This window comes from Phaenicophaeus curvirostris, chromosome 4 (assembly GCF_032191515.1).
Source record: "Phaenicophaeus curvirostris isolate KB17595 chromosome 4, BPBGC_Pcur_1.0, whole genome shotgun sequence".
In the NCBI taxonomy this organism is placed as follows: Eukaryota; Metazoa; Chordata; class Aves; order Cuculiformes; family Cuculidae; genus Phaenicophaeus; species Phaenicophaeus curvirostris.
This window is the reverse complement of record NC_091395.1, coordinates 68,122,061-68,141,236: the sequence shown is the minus strand read 5'-3', so window position 1 is coordinate 68,141,236 and position 19,176 is coordinate 68,122,061. Positions and strand designations below refer to the sequence as shown.

At 41.9% G+C, this 19,176-nt stretch overlaps 1 protein-coding gene across 1 annotated transcript in view; it reads left to right on the top strand.

Annotated features, from left to right (window-relative positions):
- The first annotated feature begins 4,324 nt into the window (after window positions 1-4,324).
- Window positions 4,325-19,176, top strand: part of HGFAC (HGF activator) — a 41,727-nt gene continuing 26,875 nt past the window's right edge. The window contains exons 1-5 of the mRNA XM_069856417.1: window positions 4,325-4,533; window positions 6,125-6,179; window positions 8,009-8,105; window positions 13,436-13,509; window positions 18,852-18,965. Coding sequence (XP_069712518.1) covers window positions 4,468-4,533; window positions 6,125-6,179; window positions 8,009-8,105; window positions 13,436-13,509; window positions 18,852-18,965 — 406 coding nt within the window. The 5' untranslated portion in view covers window positions 4,325-4,467. The remainder of the gene's footprint in view (window positions 4,534-6,124; window positions 6,180-8,008; window positions 8,106-13,435; window positions 13,510-18,851; window positions 18,966-19,176) is intronic.

Here is a 19,176-nt window from a genome sequence, read left to right as displayed (position 1 = left end):
AAAAAAAAGAAGGCGATTTTATTGTTTCTTGTTGGTGGCTGACTCAATTAATTTACTTTTGGTTGGTATTTAATGATTTGGGATGATTGTTAATTTTATTTCATTATTACGAAGTAGTTCAGTATCTGGGCTCAGTCTGGACTTCTATTAATTATTGTTAAATTTAAAGAAATAAAAAAAATATTGCAATGTGGGAAGTGAGGAAAAGGCAGATATATGCGGCAGCTTTATTAGTATGTGCCATGTCCCCTGCAGCAAGGATTTTGGTCTCTTTTGATCTTTTATTGTGCGTTTATTTGTCTTCTCCTTTTCCCATGATAATGTCTATATTAAGAGAAAAATGCTGAAACTGAGGGATTTTAGACTTTGATATAGAAGAATTACTGCCTGCAAACACGATAAAGAGTTCCTAGTCTTATTTTGAAAACTTTCATTGACTTCAGCAGTAGCAGAATCTGCTTTTCAATGCATTTGAGTGATGTGCACCCCACAGGAAATGTTCAATATTATATGCAGAAAAATTAAGAATCAGAACATGCCTTTCTTTAAAAGGAAAATGCAGTTTTTCTTAGAAAACAAGAATCAGACTCTAGCTACAGTTTCACTGGTGAGATGATCTGCAATAGAGGCTCCAGGCCTTAGAGCTGCCAAATATTCTGCCACCCCAATGTCAGGTTTTTCCTCTAACTCCTAGAGGATTTCCTCTCTTTTATATACATACACATGTGCATGTGTATGTATACATATATATTTATATATATACTTATGTTTATGTATTTATTTAGTGTTTTACAGAGCCTCATTTGAAATGGGCAATATTTTAGGAAAAAATTCTTCACAGAAGGGGTCATTGGGCACTGGAAGAGGCTGCCCAGGGAGGTGGTTGAGTCACCTTCCCTGGAGGTGTTTAAGGCACGGGTGGACGAGGTGCTAAGGGGCATGGTTTAGTGTTTGATAGGAATGGTTGGACTCGATGATCCGGTGGGTCTCTTCCAACCTGGTTATTCTATGATTCTATGATTCTATGAAGTCTAAAATTTAATGCCAGGAACTTTATCTTGAATGCCATATGGGTTGTTTCCATATCTTCATTGTTTTTCTCGTTGTTACGGCATCTGCTCCATATACACCTAACTTTTTTCTCCATGTATAGAAATTTTCTTTCAATAAGCCACAAATAATGAGTCACAGCTTAATTGATTTGAGACGGTGAAGGAGACCAGCTCTGTGGGCTCATTATGCTGACCACAGGGGTGATGGTTTTGGTGCAGTGCCTGGGTTTTGCAGGCTGGTGGGTTGTCCGCTGCAGTGATACAAACCAAAGAACATCTCCCTATGGCAGAAGACAATTCTCTCATCATAGGCATCCCCAGAGATCTTACCAATCTGTAATCTGCTAATATCTGAATGTAAGAGTAGCTCCTTGGTCTTCGGCAGAGGCAAAGGGTTGCTGCGGGTGCACACCATTCGATGCTCCCTGTGTCAAGGAGGTGGCTGGCTGTGTGCACCCATTCTGCCATCATCTCTGGTTAGTCTGTACCTGAGGTCACGCTGCAATTCCTGTAAATTGTCTGAGCACCAGTGATTGCAGCACTGGTGTACACGAGTAAATAAAAAGCTCTGTGCTGATTAGTTTTTCCTCAGTTTTTTTTCTTCACATTGAAAGGACTCGATGATCTGGTGGGTCTCTTCCAACCTGGTTATTCTATGATTCTGTTCTATGATTCTGTGAAAGCTCTGTGTACCTGGATTCTCAGTGAAGAAGCTGTGGAGTCAGGCATAAATACCCGTTAGAGGAAGGGATGACCTCTCTGCTTGGTGCCTTTCTGCCTTTGGGGCCATTCCCAGCTTGCCCAGGACTGTGCTGCTGGATGGCTCTGGCTGGAACAGTGTGAGACTGGACCAGAATATCGGATTCGTCTGTCTCGGCTCTCTTTCCCCAGGTTGTTCCTGAACTGTCCCTCTTCTTGTGCTCCCACACTTCTTGTGTTGTTCCTGGCCAAAAACTTCACATAATAACACCCAAATTTCTGCAGCCAAAGACCTTGTTCTTCACCCCTATGAGCTCCCAAGTGACCAAAGCCCTGTGAGATTTATAAGAATTCAGCATTAATACTGAATATTCACTTTTCTGAGTAGTTTTTTGCCAATGTAATGCAATGTTTCTCAAAAAAAAATCTAATATATTTCACTTTTACTGATGACAGCAAAAGCCCAATGAATGCAGGCAGATTTCTTCTGATTATAAGTAAATGAAAAAGTCACTGATCATCTGAACTAATTCACAAAACCCCCACACCTTACATTTTGCCTTCTGTTTATGACCATAAGGCTTGTTTGAACACCTCTCTGCTGAACCAGTGCAGTCAGAGCACGGGTAGAAGTTAGGCTTGTTTTTTTTTTTTTTAATGATTCAGATCTATCTGTACCCTGATATCACTGTTGGTTGTTATTCAGACCTTACTCATGGGTAATTCCCATTATATGGTACTTCTCTGAACTGGTACTTCTCTGGCAGCTATTGCAGTTTCTGGCATTGATGTCTTTCCCTTTTGCTTTTGCCCACACCATCCTATTAGTTGAAGTAGAACCTGGTGTTGGTGCTTCTTCCCTTTTCTTATGTTGAGGAATCAGTTTGAGTTAAAAGCTTAGAGTTATAACTCCTCAGAAACATAGTCTGCAGTTCAATGCCTAGAAATTATAGCAACCAGGATACATGACCACAAGATACACTCTTGCTTTCCTTCTTTCTTACTTTTACATATGGGAAAATGCATTCCTACAACTCAACTTGATCATCACAGCAGTACAATGTTTCTGGTCCTGGAAGAAGATATTTTTTACTCTGGGAAGGGATGGAATAGCATATTTCTGCAACTTTAAAGAAGTATCTCCCTCCTCCCTTTTTTGTCCAGTACTTGCTCCCCTCCTTCTCTCTCTCTGCAGAGCTTTTGGGAACTTTGGATGAAATAGCAGCTAATGTCTGGCTTTTTGCTTTCTCTGCCCAGTTTCAGTAGCCCAGATGGTAGGCAGATATCTATAAACCACTGTATAGGCATTACTATTTTGAAGCCTGATGGCCAAAGTCAAGAATGAGAGTAGGAAGTGGAAATCTTTGTTCCAGCTTTGCCAGGTGTCCCCATGCAAATCAGACTGTCTGTATATCCTATTCCCATGTTTGAAATGAGTGATAATAAAACAGATCTATCCTACAAGTCTATTCTGAAGCTTTATTTACTCCAAATCTTCAGGCAACAAGCAATGCATAGGGGCAAAGACAATTTTCTTCTTGTTTGCTTTTTTCTGGATTTTGGGGAGAAAATTCCAAATTTGCCTCATTCCTGGTGTTCCAAGCCTTGCTGACAGTAGGGAACATTTGTCCATAAACCTATAAATGCATAATTGTACTGATGAGTTTTTACTGTGATGGCAGACACGGCAGTGTGATAGCACAGCCAGTGGAGGTTGTCTCCAACATTATAAACCATCCGGGCAAGACAAAACCATAAAAATTCACACCCCTTCGGTAGCCGTACTAGTGAAACTTCAAAGGGTAGGGCACAACTTAAGCAATGACTACAGTATTCTTTCTGTTGCTGTGGCTGTGGGAATTTTGGATGTGAAGAGGTGCAGTCCCTGATTGATAGGATGTGGCTGGCAAAAGGTTCAAGCATAGACACAGTTGTACCAGCCAAACCTGTGGATTTTGGTTGTGGGGCAAGGTGGGGCTGAAACAGACTCCACTAGTGAAATTTCAGTTTTAGCAATACCCTCTGCATTCCTACTAGAAATGCTGCTGCAGTGCAGCTATCTCAGCCAAACATGACAAGACAGAGATGGCTTTGCTCAGGTGGCTGCAAAAGGGAGCTTTTCGGTACACTAAATGTTTCGTTAGAGTAACATCTATTTTCTTTTTCTTTTAACGATCCCAGTTTGTTGCTGAAAATCTGGTGTTGTAAGTCATGGCTGGGAAGGTAACCACCTGTTAATGAGTAATTCTTGTGTCTGATATCAATATTGATCTGGTCTGTATTATGCAACCTACTATCATCTCCCGAGTGAGCTTGCTTGGAGCTCCTTGATACTATGCTGTACTTTTAATTAGCTCCTGCAGGGAAAACTTCGAGATGGTAGATTACAAGCAACATTGGACTGGATCCTCTGGAGGTGCTCTGAAATGCTTGCTGAATACTCCAGTGATCATCTCTCAGGGTCAGGCCCTTTGTAAACTCTTCACTTCCTGTGGTTTGGGGAGAGTATCTCGCTACATGCCATTCCCATCTACCCACAAAGACATTAATGATTAACAACAATAACAGCTCTGCTTACTTAGAAAACTAAAATACCCTCAAGTCAAGTAAACCACAGTCCCTTGTTAAAGCTTGTTGCTGATTCACCCCCCTGCTTCAAGCCCAGCCCTGGAAGTTTCCCTCTGCCAGGCAAAACCTTCAAGAGAGGAGAGAAAAGATGAAAGTCTGTGCTCCTTTCACTGTTGTCTTGGCTCTGACTCTGAGCAGTGACTGTGCAAGGATGGTAAGTCTGACTCTTCTGTTTTGGAGTGGTGGATCACCTATGTGCTGGCTGGCAGGACAATGTTGCCTTGGGGTCAGATGAGTGAAGCTGCCGACCAGACGGAATGGAAGAGCACTTCAAATGAAAACAAAAGAGATTTGCTAGATGAAGGCTCACAGCAATGCTGACTAAGGTGGGGAGCCTGTAGGATAGCTGGTCTCATACATATCTGCCGTTAAAGAAGTTGCTTACATCCATACACTGCTATGGAGGAAGAATGGGAGGAGAGGAAGGACGAATGGGAGGAGAGGAAGGACCACAAAAATTGCAATTCTTTGAAAATTTATCCTAGAAATTTGTTGACACAAGCAGGTACCCACAGTAGCATGGAATGAGAGTGCTACCCCACCAGACTTTACTGCTAGCTGGTAACTGAGCATGTCAGCTTAGGTAACCATCTCCTTCTTTTCAAACCTTACCCTGTTTTCACGCCATGCCCGTCAGTGTTTTCACTGTGTGCTTTCTGTCTTATTTTGGAAGGTACACCTACAAGGCAGCTGCAGCACTGCTCCGCCTGGCTGTGATGATTTGACCTTGCTAGTTTGCTTAAATCCCACCGTGGCCTGGCATCCACCATGGACTAGCAGTGCAGCTAACAGCCTGGACCCCTACTTGTGTGGCTTTACAATTAATCTTATTTACTAGCTAGCTTAAAACTAGCTCAGATATACTTAAATACATAATCTAACTATCCCTGTGATACTACAGATACTTATATGAAGCACTATAATCTAACTGTCCCTGTGAAGTATGCAAGTACCTCCTTAGACATTGCAGGCGGATCAGAGAGCTGCCGAGGAAAGCATCAGCCCTGGCTGAAGCTGTGGGAGACTGCTTAGTGCTGGCAGAGTCACTGTAGAGTGCAAAACTTGTTTCTTCCTCAGAACAGTTCAAGCTCTCCATACATGTCTTACAACAGCTTCATCTTATCCCTTACTTATTATGTCCCCCATCCAGTTCTCTGTTCATGATGTGATGTTTCCTTGACTGCTTGGGTGATATTTTTATTTTACTATAGTTCAGCTGTCAGCACCTTTGTTGGCAGCAACACTTCATGTTTTTTATTATTTCCTACAGCTTAAAATCAGCTAAGCCTAGTGCTCTTTGCTTGCTGATCAGCAAACCCAAATAAAGGAGATGTTGCTTTTTAAAATATTGCCCTGGGGGTTACAGCTAAATGGCAGGAAATGTCAAATGCTGGGGTGTTATTTGTAACCATGAACCGGTCCCAGAATTTATATATGCTTCTTGCTGAGAGAAATAGGACTTGTGTCTCTTGGCAATAGAAAAATATAATGGAGCAGAGCTGTGGCCTTTTTTGTGTTGTGCAGGGTTTTTCAGGTTCAACAGAGACTTATCACTAGCCAGTTTGTCTACCCTGTTTCACCAGACCGTGCCTCAGAAAAAAAATCACATACAAATAATGAGATCTTTGGAGAAACACTGGGAGAAACACAATTTCAGGGCCCTCTGGAAAACACATTTGTCTATATATGATGGTTCCTGGAGTGAATTTGTGTCTCCAATCCACATTCTTTTTTTCTTTTTGTAGCACTACAAATCTGAGGCAGGAAGAGGCTCAAAACATGAGTTCACTCGCCCACAAGGTACAAAGTCAAATTCAATAGGTTTCATGACAGTAAGAATGATCTGCTTGTCTGTACCCATGCCATGCAAGTCAGTAGTTAGCCTGTATTTGTTTCAACATGAATAAGGATTATGGAATGGTTATGCCAATATTAATTTCTGTGTAAAGGGGAATTTGGGATTAGCTCAGGTATCTCAGGTAATTTTCCTTCAGGTGTGGATTAATAGTAAAATGCTGATGGAATTTTAGTTTGTCTGAGCTGGGATGGCTTATATTCACTCATAACACGGTGTGGCGGTAGATGTGCAACTCCCTTTATTTTAATCAGAGCTGCGTCTTCCCTGTGACTTTAAAGTACATAAGCTCTTCGTTTGTAATAGGTTCAATTTCTGCCACAGCCTTTGATCTCTGTGGGAGAAGGGTTTGAGTCCCATGTGGTGAGCTGGGTTGCATTTGTTTTGATGGCACCTAAACAATCAGGCATTGTAGAATTCAGTTTTTAAAGCTTTTGTCCTGTGCTTTTGCTGTTATTGATCACATGAACCAGGCCATTAGTACTGCCTTTATAGCTTAGAACAGTCTTTAATGGCCTTTGGGATGCGAAATGTCTTCTGAATGAGGATGTACTTTCACACCTTTCCTAAATGTAACAGGAGGTATCACAGAGAGAAGGTGAATATCTGAACGTTTCCTTAATTAGTTCAGACAATGAAAACCAAGCTTGAAAAAGGGATAGCAGTAGGTATTTTTTATGTTGGCAGATAAGGGCATGGTTATGGCAAATGGAGCGATGATAATTCCAAATGTTTAAGAGGGGTTTGGACTACAGGGATGCATTATTTTTTTTTCCATATTGCTGATAACTGGCCTCCACAGCTCTTTGAGATGATGAGTCTGAGCTTTCGAGGGTTAACAGATATCTCAAGGGTGTGCAGGAGCCCCAGCCATGATGGAAGGGGTAAGCTTAGGACAAGGAGCAGTTGTACATCATCACTGAGAAATAGAAATGCACTGTGCTGCCAGCTTGGTTGTACGCCCTGTTTCTCTCCTATGGCAATGGTTGACCTCCCATTCATGCTTGTAGCTCTAAAAAGAGATTGCTTTTAGTTTAGTGGTTAAATAAGCTCTGACAGTTTTTCTTTGTCCTTTTTTTTTTTAATCTTCAGCCTCCTTCATTCTCAAGACTCATCTTGAAGGATTTTTTTCTGCTAGACTCCCACTATCCTTCCTTAGACTCCCACCACCCTTCCTTAGTTTCCATCACTGACGCAGTAAACATAAAACTTGCCCTTTTCAGACATCAGTCCCATTGATTTCTCCCCACTTCTAAGGAATCTGCTTATCTCAAAGGGAAGGTGGCATGATCAAAATTATCTGTCATCCCCCATCCTTTAAAACCTTCTTTCTCCAGACTGTTCCTATTTCAGTTTGTACTGTCTGGTGCCTTAATTGTTTTAAACAGATGTTACAATGTGATATGCAGCCTAAAAGGATACTACTTCAGAAATCAATTTAATATGCTATTACAATACTGCATAATTAGAAATTATAATTGCAATTAATGAATATAATTGGCATTTGCTGTACCAGAAATTGAAATATATTTTTAGCTGGAAATATCTGAGATCTTTATTCTACCGAAAAGCCCATTAATCTGTATTGATTCACTCATTACGTAGGATTTTAAGCTTTGTCTTATGCACCAGAACTTGCAGAGACACAGAGCCCAAAGTACAGCTGAAAAACATGAAGATATCTATCTTCGTAATTGCATTTAATAACATATAAAACATATACCTGTGGGTTGGACTTCAGCTGCATGATGAAGTTTTTATTCTTGTATTTCAGTGTTTACAGAGGATGGAAATTTATGCAAATTTCCTTTCCGGTACGGTGGAAGATTTTATCACTCGTGTTTATCAAATCTATTTTCCCGAAAGAAATGGTAAGTTAACATTGCTCATAAATGAACAGCATTCAAATGAAAATGTCATCCTTTTAGTGTTTTAGCTTGTTTTTAGAATCATTAACTTGGGCTTGATGTCATTCCCAAGGAAAGCTACGCAGTTGTCCCACTACAGTCATGGCCCCGAAGTTGACTCATGCTCAGAGGGGAGGGGTCCCAGGCACAGCAAGATCAAGAACTGCAGAAACGTTTCCTCCTCGGTCTTTGTATTGAAATTGCATCAGATGATGGTCAGTTGACGATTAATTGATTGGTGTGGGCCATAGTTGTACTGCACAAGAGACCACTTGATTTTTGAGGAAAGTTTACACCCTCCCCTCACCATCTCTGATTTCTATCCAGGTTGGCACCAGGCTGGTTTTGGACAGTACATTACTACGAGAGGAGGCACTATTCCTCTTTTCTGGGAAATGATTTATTCTACTAGTGTGTTCAAGGCCAGGTCCCCGTTTTTTGAGCAAAGATAATTCTTTTATGTATGCAGAAGTTAAAAGTATCATTATTCATACTGGGATAGGAGCAGTCAGCTGGGAACTCGACTGCAGCAAGCACTGAGTAAACAAGACTAACTAGGCAGACATACATAGACAGAAATCAAAGGCAACAAAACAGGGAATATATGGGTACCAGTAATGTGAAAACACATGCACAGATGAGCTCTGTGGAAGGCACACACTTACATGTTTTCAGAGTGGAGACAATGCTTTATAGAGTTTATTTTACTCGTCTATGCATGGCAGAACTCTCATTTTTTACACTGGACAGTATAATTTTTTTCATGATCTGTATCATCTTCCTGATGGCACATCAGTAAGTGCTGCTGTAATATAAAGAACACAAACCATACACAAACAGAGCTTCAAGATAGGAGACCACTTCTGAATTTCCCACACATCCATAGATACAATCCTGATAAGAAAAGCCTCAAAGAAACAAGAATATGAGAATATCTTAACTGAAGGGAGGGAACTAGAATAATTTTCCAGTTTGAACCCTGTCTTTGATGAACTGTAGCTACGAAGAGTTTGACCTCTGTACCCACTTAATATCATGCCATGCTTAAGATGGATCTTGTTAATACATGACACTCCGTGTATTTGTTTTTAGCTAGTTAGGCCACAGAAATGGAAAAATATTATAAAAACCTGTGAACGGATGGGATCCAAGGTTAGAGAACACTTTAGAGTGACCTTGGACAACTTGCTCTTCTGCTTCCGACTTTTTAAAAGCCATTTACAAGCGGGAAGACGAGAAGGAGGACAGCTGGAACTGTTTGATTTTGACAGGCCATTTCACCCCATGGATGACCTTCTGGCCAGTGTTTACTCTTCTTTCATAAGTCAAAAGCAACCTAACGTGAGATGCTGGGGAAAGAGCTCTGAATAGCAATTGGGAAACCTACTCTGCATTTTTGTGTGACTTGGCACTAGCCCTTGCTGGAGTGATGCTGAATAACTCATGCCAGGGGACCTGGCAGGCAGCAGGTGGGGACTGTGTCCCTCCTGTCCGTGTCCTTCCTGCTTCTGCCTGCCTGTGAGCTGCTAGTAAGAATGGAGATGATGGGAGGCTAGATGCAACCTGCCTCTTTGGGAGAGAATGCAAGGGGATCAGTACAGGAGAGTGCTGGATTACGCACTCAATGAGACCATGTCCTTAGTTCTTAAGTAATACTTTACAGGTATGACTCAAAAGTATGAGGCAAAGCCTACTCCAATTGGCTTTAATTTTATTACAAGTTTTTCACCCTACATATGAGAGATCCCATGTGCTAGCCCATCATATTAAGTTAAATAAAAAGATAGTACTGCTGCAGAAAGCATTTAACAGCAGCGGCTATCTGAATACAAACTGGAAACCTCATTTATGAAAGCTACTGTGTTAATTCAAAGGGCTAAATGTGAAAGGCAATCAGACATGGCCTTGTCCATCTGTAACATTAAATGTTTCAACATAAATCAGAGTCTTGACCGCAGAAACCTCTCTTTACTTACTCCGAGAGCAACAAACAAGTTGTATCCTTATAAATATTTATTGAAAAGACAGGAAAGAAGACAAAATAATTGCAGTATTCAAATAACAAACTTCCTTTAACAGCATCCTGTATTGCATTTCCCTTTAATTACAATCTGTTTTCACAGATAAATTCCTATTTAGAGGCCTCTAACTAGGTACTAAAGATGTCATGTAAATTCCCCTTTTGTGTTGAAGAGAAAAAGTAGCTGGAACTGCTGCTAAAGTTCCTCGGTACCTCCAGAAAGGCAGAACAATGTAGGGGCAGACAAAATGAGGGTGCAACGAACACCTGTGAGAGCAAATGGGGAGGTTCATCTAAATTGCAAACAAGCTGTGGCTTCTGAGATGCTGTTCGCACCCTGCTGCTCTGTCCTGTAGTGCTATGGGATCCCTCAAGATCCCAAGCAAGGGGAATGGCAGGAACAGATTTTGGCTCGGATTTTGTCTGTGACTTGGAAGGTGTTGAGTTGCAACTTGGAGAAGCCCTTATCCTGTGCTAGAGTGCTGGATACGCAATTCTCTGTTGTGCTGGGTTGCAAGCGTGGGCTTAGGTCTGTATAGGAAGGATGTGATCTTATCATCTTCAGCACAGGAAGATCTTATACTTTGGCCACAGACTGAAGACAGAGCAAAGGAGGGCTTTTTGGCCAACTGGGTAACAAGCTGGAGAGTCCATGCCAATCCTGGAAAGGAGAATGATACGGGAGGTGAGCCAAGAGACAAGTATCAGGCTCTAGGTTCTGCTGGTGCTGGTGGTGTTTGCTCTGGTGATTTTAGGTGAACTCTGACCATCTCTTGGGGTCAGGGCAACACATGAAAAAGTCTGAGAGAAGCTCCAGGCCTCGAATGTGGTGACAGCACCAGGCATGGTGACATAACTCTTTCCTTCCATTAATCTTGCGCTGGTTTTATTTGCTCTCCAAAACATCCTATTACTAAGGCTGCCAGTGCTCCTAATAGGTAAAATAGTCCACTTTCCATCTATATATTAGGCCTTATCTGTGATACACCATTTTGTCCATCCATTTCCATGTTGTTTACCATGCATAGATTTAAAATGTTGTATATATCAATCCCTACTACTGAACTTTTCTGATGTAATTAATTCAGTATCCATGTCTTTATTTTTTCATTTTTTTTTAAAAAAAAATTTATATGACAGGCTGACATAAAGACATTTGTTATCTCAAATTTAGAGAGTGGTCTCATTTACAAATAGTATGAAGAAATAATGAACCATTTGGTTGGTGTGGCTGCTGGAGGTAGCATCCTGTGAGAATGTCATGTTTTCGGTAAGCCTCTCAACAAAGAAGAGATTTTAAAAAGAGAAGGAGAGAGTCCAGTGAAGCAACTTTGAGGATACTCTGAGCTTCTCTGGAACAGTGAGAGATGTGGCAGAAAAAATACAAGGATTATGTGAATGTGCAAGAAGTCTGGCCCTGAGGCAGCCACCAGGCTTCACAGTGGAGGACCAACTTCTTCATAGTCACTGCAAGGTGGTAGGGAAGGAGAAGACTGGTTGCAAAGAGTGTTGGGTGGGAGAACCAGTGGGTTGTGGAAAGCTGGTGGAAGAAGCCTCTGTCAGGATCTCTGACGACAAGTTTTTAAGAGCAGAAGAATGGAATTCTCCACTTGCTTAGAACTTGGCTGTTACTGGACAGACTCCAGAGTGTATTAATTTGCATATAAATAGTTTTTGTCTTTTCCATTTGCCTCACCCATGCTTCTCAGTGTAACATTGCTCTTCTGAATCAATAATTAAGTCACTCAGAAAAGTCTGGATTCTCTTATCCATCATGGCTTGTACAAACAAAATGTTCAGTTAGAGAAAGTTTTCCCAACAATGACACAAACAGTGCACCACCGAGAACCATTTTTAATTTAATCTTCATCTTAATCCTCATGTGTAACAGACTATCCTCTAAAAAAGAATAATCCACTTCCCACCAAAGAAGCACAGTGAAATTCCCACTAACTCCTAGTAGAGTCGCATGGGCCATAACACCTGTGAGAAAACAGCCTCTTTAAGAATGCATCAAATTAATCTGCACTAGACTACCAAGCACCATTCTTCTTGTGCACTTTGTATAATTGAGGTCACCAAACTTAATATGTGTGGCCTATTCAAATGGTATGTAGGAATTAAAGCATTTTAAATACCTCATAGCATATAATTAAGAAGCAAAGTAGGGCAGCTAAAATGGTTGAAATGCTCTACAATAAAATTTCAGTCTAGCTTGTGACATCTTAGGGTGAAAAATATTTGATAACACAACTGTTCAAGGTATGATAAACCCCCACATAATAAAAATAGATTATCAGGCATGTTAAATCAAATACCTATTTCTTCCATTGCAGTGTAGCTGCTCATTTTCCGGTGTAGTTGCAGCTTATATTTATTGTGTTGCATTAAAACTGGTAAGGAAGGATGTTTTGGTGGATGGTGTATTGGGACAGGATGTGGACCTCCAAGGTTCAGCCTTGGTTGAGTCACACACTCCCTGTATGGCCTCAGGGAAGCCTAGAAGTCTACCTCTGCAAATGGAGAATAGCAACTTAGTGTGTTATGAGCCTTGTAGACAACAGACTGATGACGGCAAGGAAAATGCATGGATAAAACTGTTGTCAAAGTTGCTCTTGGTAGGATTCCCATGGTTGGCATGGTGTGCAGGATTCAGCCCACTGCTCTGCAAAAAAGAGAGGTTTTATCTGTGCATTTGGAAATCACCCCTATGTCAGTTATTTCCTCATTTTGTCTGGCAAGGTAAAAAATAGAAATACTTTAAAGGAACTGAGTGTAAAGTACTTTTGCAGCAGAAAGCCAGGAAAAAGTCCCCCTGGGGACAGTCTCTTGCCACCACAGATTATTAAAATAACTGACAGACATAAAAAATAAGTTAGGTCCTGTTTTGCTTGTTTTGTAATGAATAAAGGAGACATAACTTATTTGCTTTAGTTTTGTTTTTTATTTCTGTCTTTCATTTTCTAATCTTAGAAACAGAAATAAAGTTGGGTTTTATTTGAGGGGATTCATTGGAGATCCTGGATCCTGCTACCACAGTTTATTCTTAGTCTGTTTTTAATCTGAGAGAAGTGAGGCAGAGCACCCTTAACAAAATAAAGCATATTTTTCCTTTGGTGTTAAGAGAGTTTGAATGATACACATACTAATTTGAAAAAAAAATATGAATTTCCAAGTTGCCATATATTGAAGGCCACATAGTTCCAGTGCAAACACCCAGGTTGTTTCAAGCCGCATTAAAGCTGCATTAAACTGCATCTTTAATTCTTTTCAGGTGTTCAATAACACATAACTACGACCGGGACAGGAGATGGGGACACTGCGCTTTGCTGCACAGAGACTACTCGGGTAAGACAAGCCATTACCGACTTTCTCCAGATACCTGGCTCTTAGTTTGCCACCCACAGTAAGGATGGATAGTGCCTTCAGTGCTACTTTTATTTGGTGTACGCAGAACAAATCTTCACCTTAGCTGTTTCTGGGATCAATCTGTGACTGTGAATTTCACACAGTCTTTAATTCACTCTCTGTTGACTAACTTGAAGTAATGGAAAGAAATTATAGTTATGCCAACATGGAAATCTGAGATCCTGCAGGAGTTGAAAGTACAGAGGCATTTGTCTTCTCCTTCCGCATGGCTTGAATGTGCCTTTCCCCTCATTTAATCAGCTACATTTTCTGTCTCTTTGAACAGTTAATTTTTAGAAGGTACAGAACATTTCACACCCTGTACAAAACACAGCCATCACTTCCAGCTGTCCTTCCTTGAGATCTTAGGATAAAGCGCAGACCTTCAAAACCAGAATTCCTTGGACTTTGGGCTGCATCAGAGAAGACAAGATGACAGAAGCCTTTACTGTAGGAGTACTGAGGGACAATGAAAGGGTTACTTAGCTGAGAAGTGCTATGGTTTCATGTGGACACCACACTCTAGTGCTACAATTACCTCATTGCAAAAGTCTGTCTAAAAGGGAAGCCAAGGTCTGTGGCAAACTCTTCTTCCTATATAAGCTGTTTTATTTGACATACTGGGTGAAAGCATCATGTTCCAAGCAGTTTGGTGGGGAACATGCATCCCTGTCCTCAGGAGCATGTTGATAGCTGGCCCTTGTTTGTCTCTGTCTCCTCTACTTGATGTTTCATGAGCTGGAATCTCATTTCATAAGGAACACATATAGCTAATTCACAATTTTTATATTGGCAGATGAGTGCTGAAAATCAGGTGTTGCACTGATCTGATTTGATGCCTCTGAGGTTTTTTTTGGATCTGTGTCAAAATGCTGATCATGTTTGTCTTTTCTCCTTCTCACTACTTTCATACGTGACCTGCCTTGTTTAATCTGCAGGATACGACCAGATGCCTATAGGTGTTTGCTTTCCACTTTCCATTGAAGGGCATTTTCCACCATCCCCAGCGAGTTCTCTGTCATGTCAGGAGTCTCTCTGCCAAGCTGATTACAATCTACCAGAGTGACTGAAAAGCCGGTTTTAGCTGAATCATGCTGAGAGTCTAAAATTAAGCAGTGCATAACATTATCATTTTAAGCTTAACAACTTGAAATTATTTTCCTACCTGGCTTTAGAACAGATTAACAGTAGATCAGAGATGAATGATCTAATCCAAAACAAGCAAGCAATGCATGTGCCTTTGTAGTGCAAGTGTGTCAGACACAAGCAGTATTTATAGACTGTTCATGTTTACAAGAGTCAGGTTATAAGAACCGCACTTCCTTATTCATGAGTGCCCTCCCTGGGCATAAAATGTAGGAAGCAGTAACTGATGATTGCTTTAATCCTCCACTGAAACGCTGGCTGTCACTGTGGTGGCTAGTTGACTCAAGGAGGCTTTTTACAGTAGCTGGAGAAGCAGATCTCCAAGCCTAGTGTTGCATTTCTGGGGGTGCTTTGTGCCACGTCTGTCCCTCACTCTGGCCATCACCATTTCCCTGCCAACTGCTCCTCACCATGTCTGCAGCAAGCTGGCTGCCCCTGAGCCTTTTTTAGTCTTTCTGGCTCATTTTTGGCTGTTACCCACCGCAGCGTTGCATAGGGTGGTTTGCAAAATTAAAGCCACCCTGCCTCCCTGCCCTTCTTTAAGGGATATCCTTGTCAATGTACCCTAGGACTAGTGAGGGCTTGTCCTGGCTACTGTTTTTTCTCCAGAACAAGAGAGTTATATGTGTGAGAGTGGAAAGAAAACACAAAAAAGGATGAGGTAGCTGGAAGACATCACTGCTGGCTGTTACTAGAAGACTAGGAGAAGAAGACTAAATAGAGAAGACTATTTCTGAAAGCATTGAGAATTTTATAAAATTAAATAAAAAGTCTTTAGCTGTTTATTTATTTATAAATGTAAGTATATTTTTTTTTGTTTTTAAGCAGCAGGCACTGTATTTGAACTTGGAAAAGATTTAACAGATCACCAGCCATAGCTTAAAAAGGAAAGGTTTATGGTGAGGTTGAAAGGAAGGAGTGTCATAATGGCTAAAGGTAATTTCAATCTAACAGAAGGGAAGTTAACCTGCTGCAGAAGATAGCTAGGAACAAAGAAGCTGTCAAACTGACTGATACGGACCTTTAAAATGTTGGAAATATATGATTTTGTTGTGAAAAATATCCACTGAAACACTGAATTTTTGGGGGAATCTTAACCACTTTATAGACACTTGGAAAACAGGAAAAAATAAAATTTTGTGGGAAGAGAGTATCCTTTGGATATGAGAGATTAGTGAAGAGTCTGTGAACAGGGATAGGGAAGGAGCTGCTTGAAAGCAAAAGCTGAAGCATAAACTCTCTCCAGGCCAAAAATACCATGTGTATATGGGGAGTCAACTTGAAACCATTGGAACTGCTTCCAGATTAGAGTTAAGCAAGTATTGGAGGCATTGATCCAGAAAAATATGAATGCCAGTTTCAGGAGAAGGTTTAACCAAAGAGCGTTTAGCTTCAGGATGTAAGGAAGCTCAGATATGAAAGCTCTGCTGGAGGAAGATCTCACTCTAACCACACCCAAGCTGCTTGTTCAAACCCACCCTGAAGTCAGTGAGAGCTTTATTCCTGTTTTCATGTTTCTAGAGGATCCTCCACTCCTGCCCTGGTGATCTCTGTGGATACTGTGTGTAGTATCTACCCGATGTGACTCCTTCATAAATATGGGCCAACTGGGCTGTGTGTAGTTCGTATATATGTACAAACATGTGCCTCCATGTGTGGGACTTCTGGATCTTGGGCAGTCTGTTAGGACTACTGCTCTGAATGTCTGTAAGTCTTGGACAAGTGGCCAAAACCCCAGGGAGGCCCAGACTTGGGAGAAAACCACCAGACAGCGAGTTTTTTTAAGAGACATTTAGACTGATATAGAAAGAAGAAGTAGAGTAGTGTGGGTTACATGGGCAGGAGGAAGAGGCATCATCCCAAGAGGGGGCCTGGGGAAGAGCAGTCCTAGTTCTGGGAAAGGTGGGTGGCAGAAACAAGAAGTTTCTGTGTGAAGATATGGTCAGAAAGGCAAGAAAAGGTTATTGCTCCTTCAGCACAGGCTCAGAGAGGTGAAGCTGAAGGCAAGGTGATTGCTAGCAAGTACGCAGTGTCTTTCCTGTGAAAGTGGGGAGATACTGCTGGGAGGCTTTAGATGTTGGCTGAGCTTTCAAGGACTTGGCACTCCCCAGTTAATGGCTGGTTAAGAATGGGCAGGATTCCCTGCAGGGAACTGTGATGTGTCCACGTGCTTGTGACTCTGAGTTGTTCCTGTACTCCATGGAAGGTGGGGAGGGATGCAGAATATCCTGGAGAAGTCAGGTTGAGTTGGTGGGTGGGACACAGTGATGGAGTCTGACTGGGAAAGTGACAGAGGACTGGAAGTGCTCTTTGCAGATTTAGCAAGAGTACAGAAAGTGACTTGAGTACCACTGTACCAGAAGATGGTCTGGAGATCATATCTACCTGCAGGAACAGTCAGAACACCACTGCACTTACTTGCTTTCCCTTGATGTTGTCCTGGAGTGAAACTAACAGTGAATACACCCAGGTCTGCTATCTGGTATCAATTACACCACTCTGTTCTGAAGTAAATATTTGGATCTTTGCAGGGGAACCTTTACATTTACTGCTGTAGCAAAACTCAGTCTATGCCTTTCGTGCTTCACTCTAGCCCTGTACGTGAGTGCCCGTGTTTCTGCTTAGGACCACATACGATAGCTGAAGGAGCACCTGGATTGAGTAAATCTACAGTTGTCCTCGCAGAGGTAGACTAGCATTAAAAAAGAGGATTTGAATGCGTTCAAGCTGTTGGGCCAGCTCAAAAGTGGGTGTAAAACATGACGTTGATTGACTTCATGGGAGATGTACCCTGATATCAGGAACAACGGCTGGCCAGCAAGACTCTTACACATTTTGCATTGCAAAAGAAAAACTTCCATCACAAGGATGAGAAAGAGGTCCTGACTCTCCCCCTCTTCTCCCACCCTATTTTCCTATGATTTAGAAAATTTCTTAAAAAGCTGAGATACATTAAATTAGGCCATTTTAATCCTGCTTGACCTGATTTACTTGGATGACCATTGTTTTTTCTTCAATGATTTTTTTCCCCCCACTTTGTTGCATGCTTCCCATTTTTCCCCTTTGTTCTAACTGTCCATTAATTTTAGACAAAATCCCCAAATCCATAGAAATTTCTTCTGTCGAGGGTTGTCCTTTGTGTAATAGGAGAGCTGTAGAATCCTGGTCGTTGATGTCGAAACACGAAGCAACGTGGGCAGAGGCAGAGCTGCTGCCTCCCTCCCCAGTGTAAAGACACAGCTCCATCTTGTGGGCATTTGCCCCATCTTCTTCCTCACTACAGTGGCAGCTCTGGTTCCTTCACACCTGCTGCAGCCTACCACCTTTGGATAAATCACTCTGAGACGGAGAAAGTTCAGCTCAGTGATTTCCTATATAGTTTTGAAAAGCTGGATAAATATAAACTCTGCAGCTTGAAACCAAAACCCTGGGTGAGAAGGACCTGGGGGTGTTTGTTGACAGCGACTGAACGTGAGCCAGCAGCGGCCCAGGTGGCCAAGAAGGCCAATGGCATCTTGGCTTGGATCAGAAACGGCGTGACCAGCAGGTCCAGGGAGGTTATCCTCCCTCTGTACTCGGCACTGGTGAGACCGCTCCTCGAATCCTGTGTTCAGTTCTGGGCCCCTCACCACAAGAAGGATGTTGAGGCTCTGGAGCGAGTCCAGAGAAGAGTGATGAGGCTGGTGAAGGGGCTGGAGAACAGGTCTTATGAGGAGCGGCTGAGGGAACTAGAGTTGTTTAGGCTGGAGAAGAGGAGGCTGAGGGGAGACCTTGTTGCTTTCTATAACTACCTGAAAGGAGGTTGTAGAGAGGAGGGTGCTGGCCTCTTTCCCCAGGTGACAGGGGACAGGACAAGAGGGAATGGCCTCAAGCTCTGCCAGGGGAGGTTCAGGCTGGACATAAAAACCAAAAAAATTCTTTACAGAAAGGGTCATTGGGCACTGGAACAGGCTGCCCAGGGAGGTGGTTGAGTCACCTTCCCTGGAGGTGTTTAAAGGATGGGTGGATGAGATGCTGAGGGGCTTGGCTTAGTTATTGATGGGAATGGTTGGACTTGATGATCCAGTGGATCTTTTCCAGCCTAGTGATTCTGTGATTCTGTGATATTAACAACAACTTATTATTGGTCTGTCTAGATCACTGCGCAAGCAACCCTTGCCAGAATGGAGGGACCTGTTCTCTTGCTCATGGCCATAGGATGTACCACTGTACCTGTCCTGAGGAATTCACAGGCGAGGACTGTGGGATGAGTAAGTGTCTTCTTCCACGAGTGTTATAACATGAAAGATGAGCAGTAAGTAGAGCTTGCTAATGTTTGCTTAATGAAAAGGTAGTGCTGTTGTGATGGGAGAGACCACTGCAGCATGAATGTTTGTGTAGGTGGATTTCCAAATAGTTATGACAGACAATCTATTACTGACAGCTGAAAATAGCTTGATTATACAATTATAAATCCAAGCA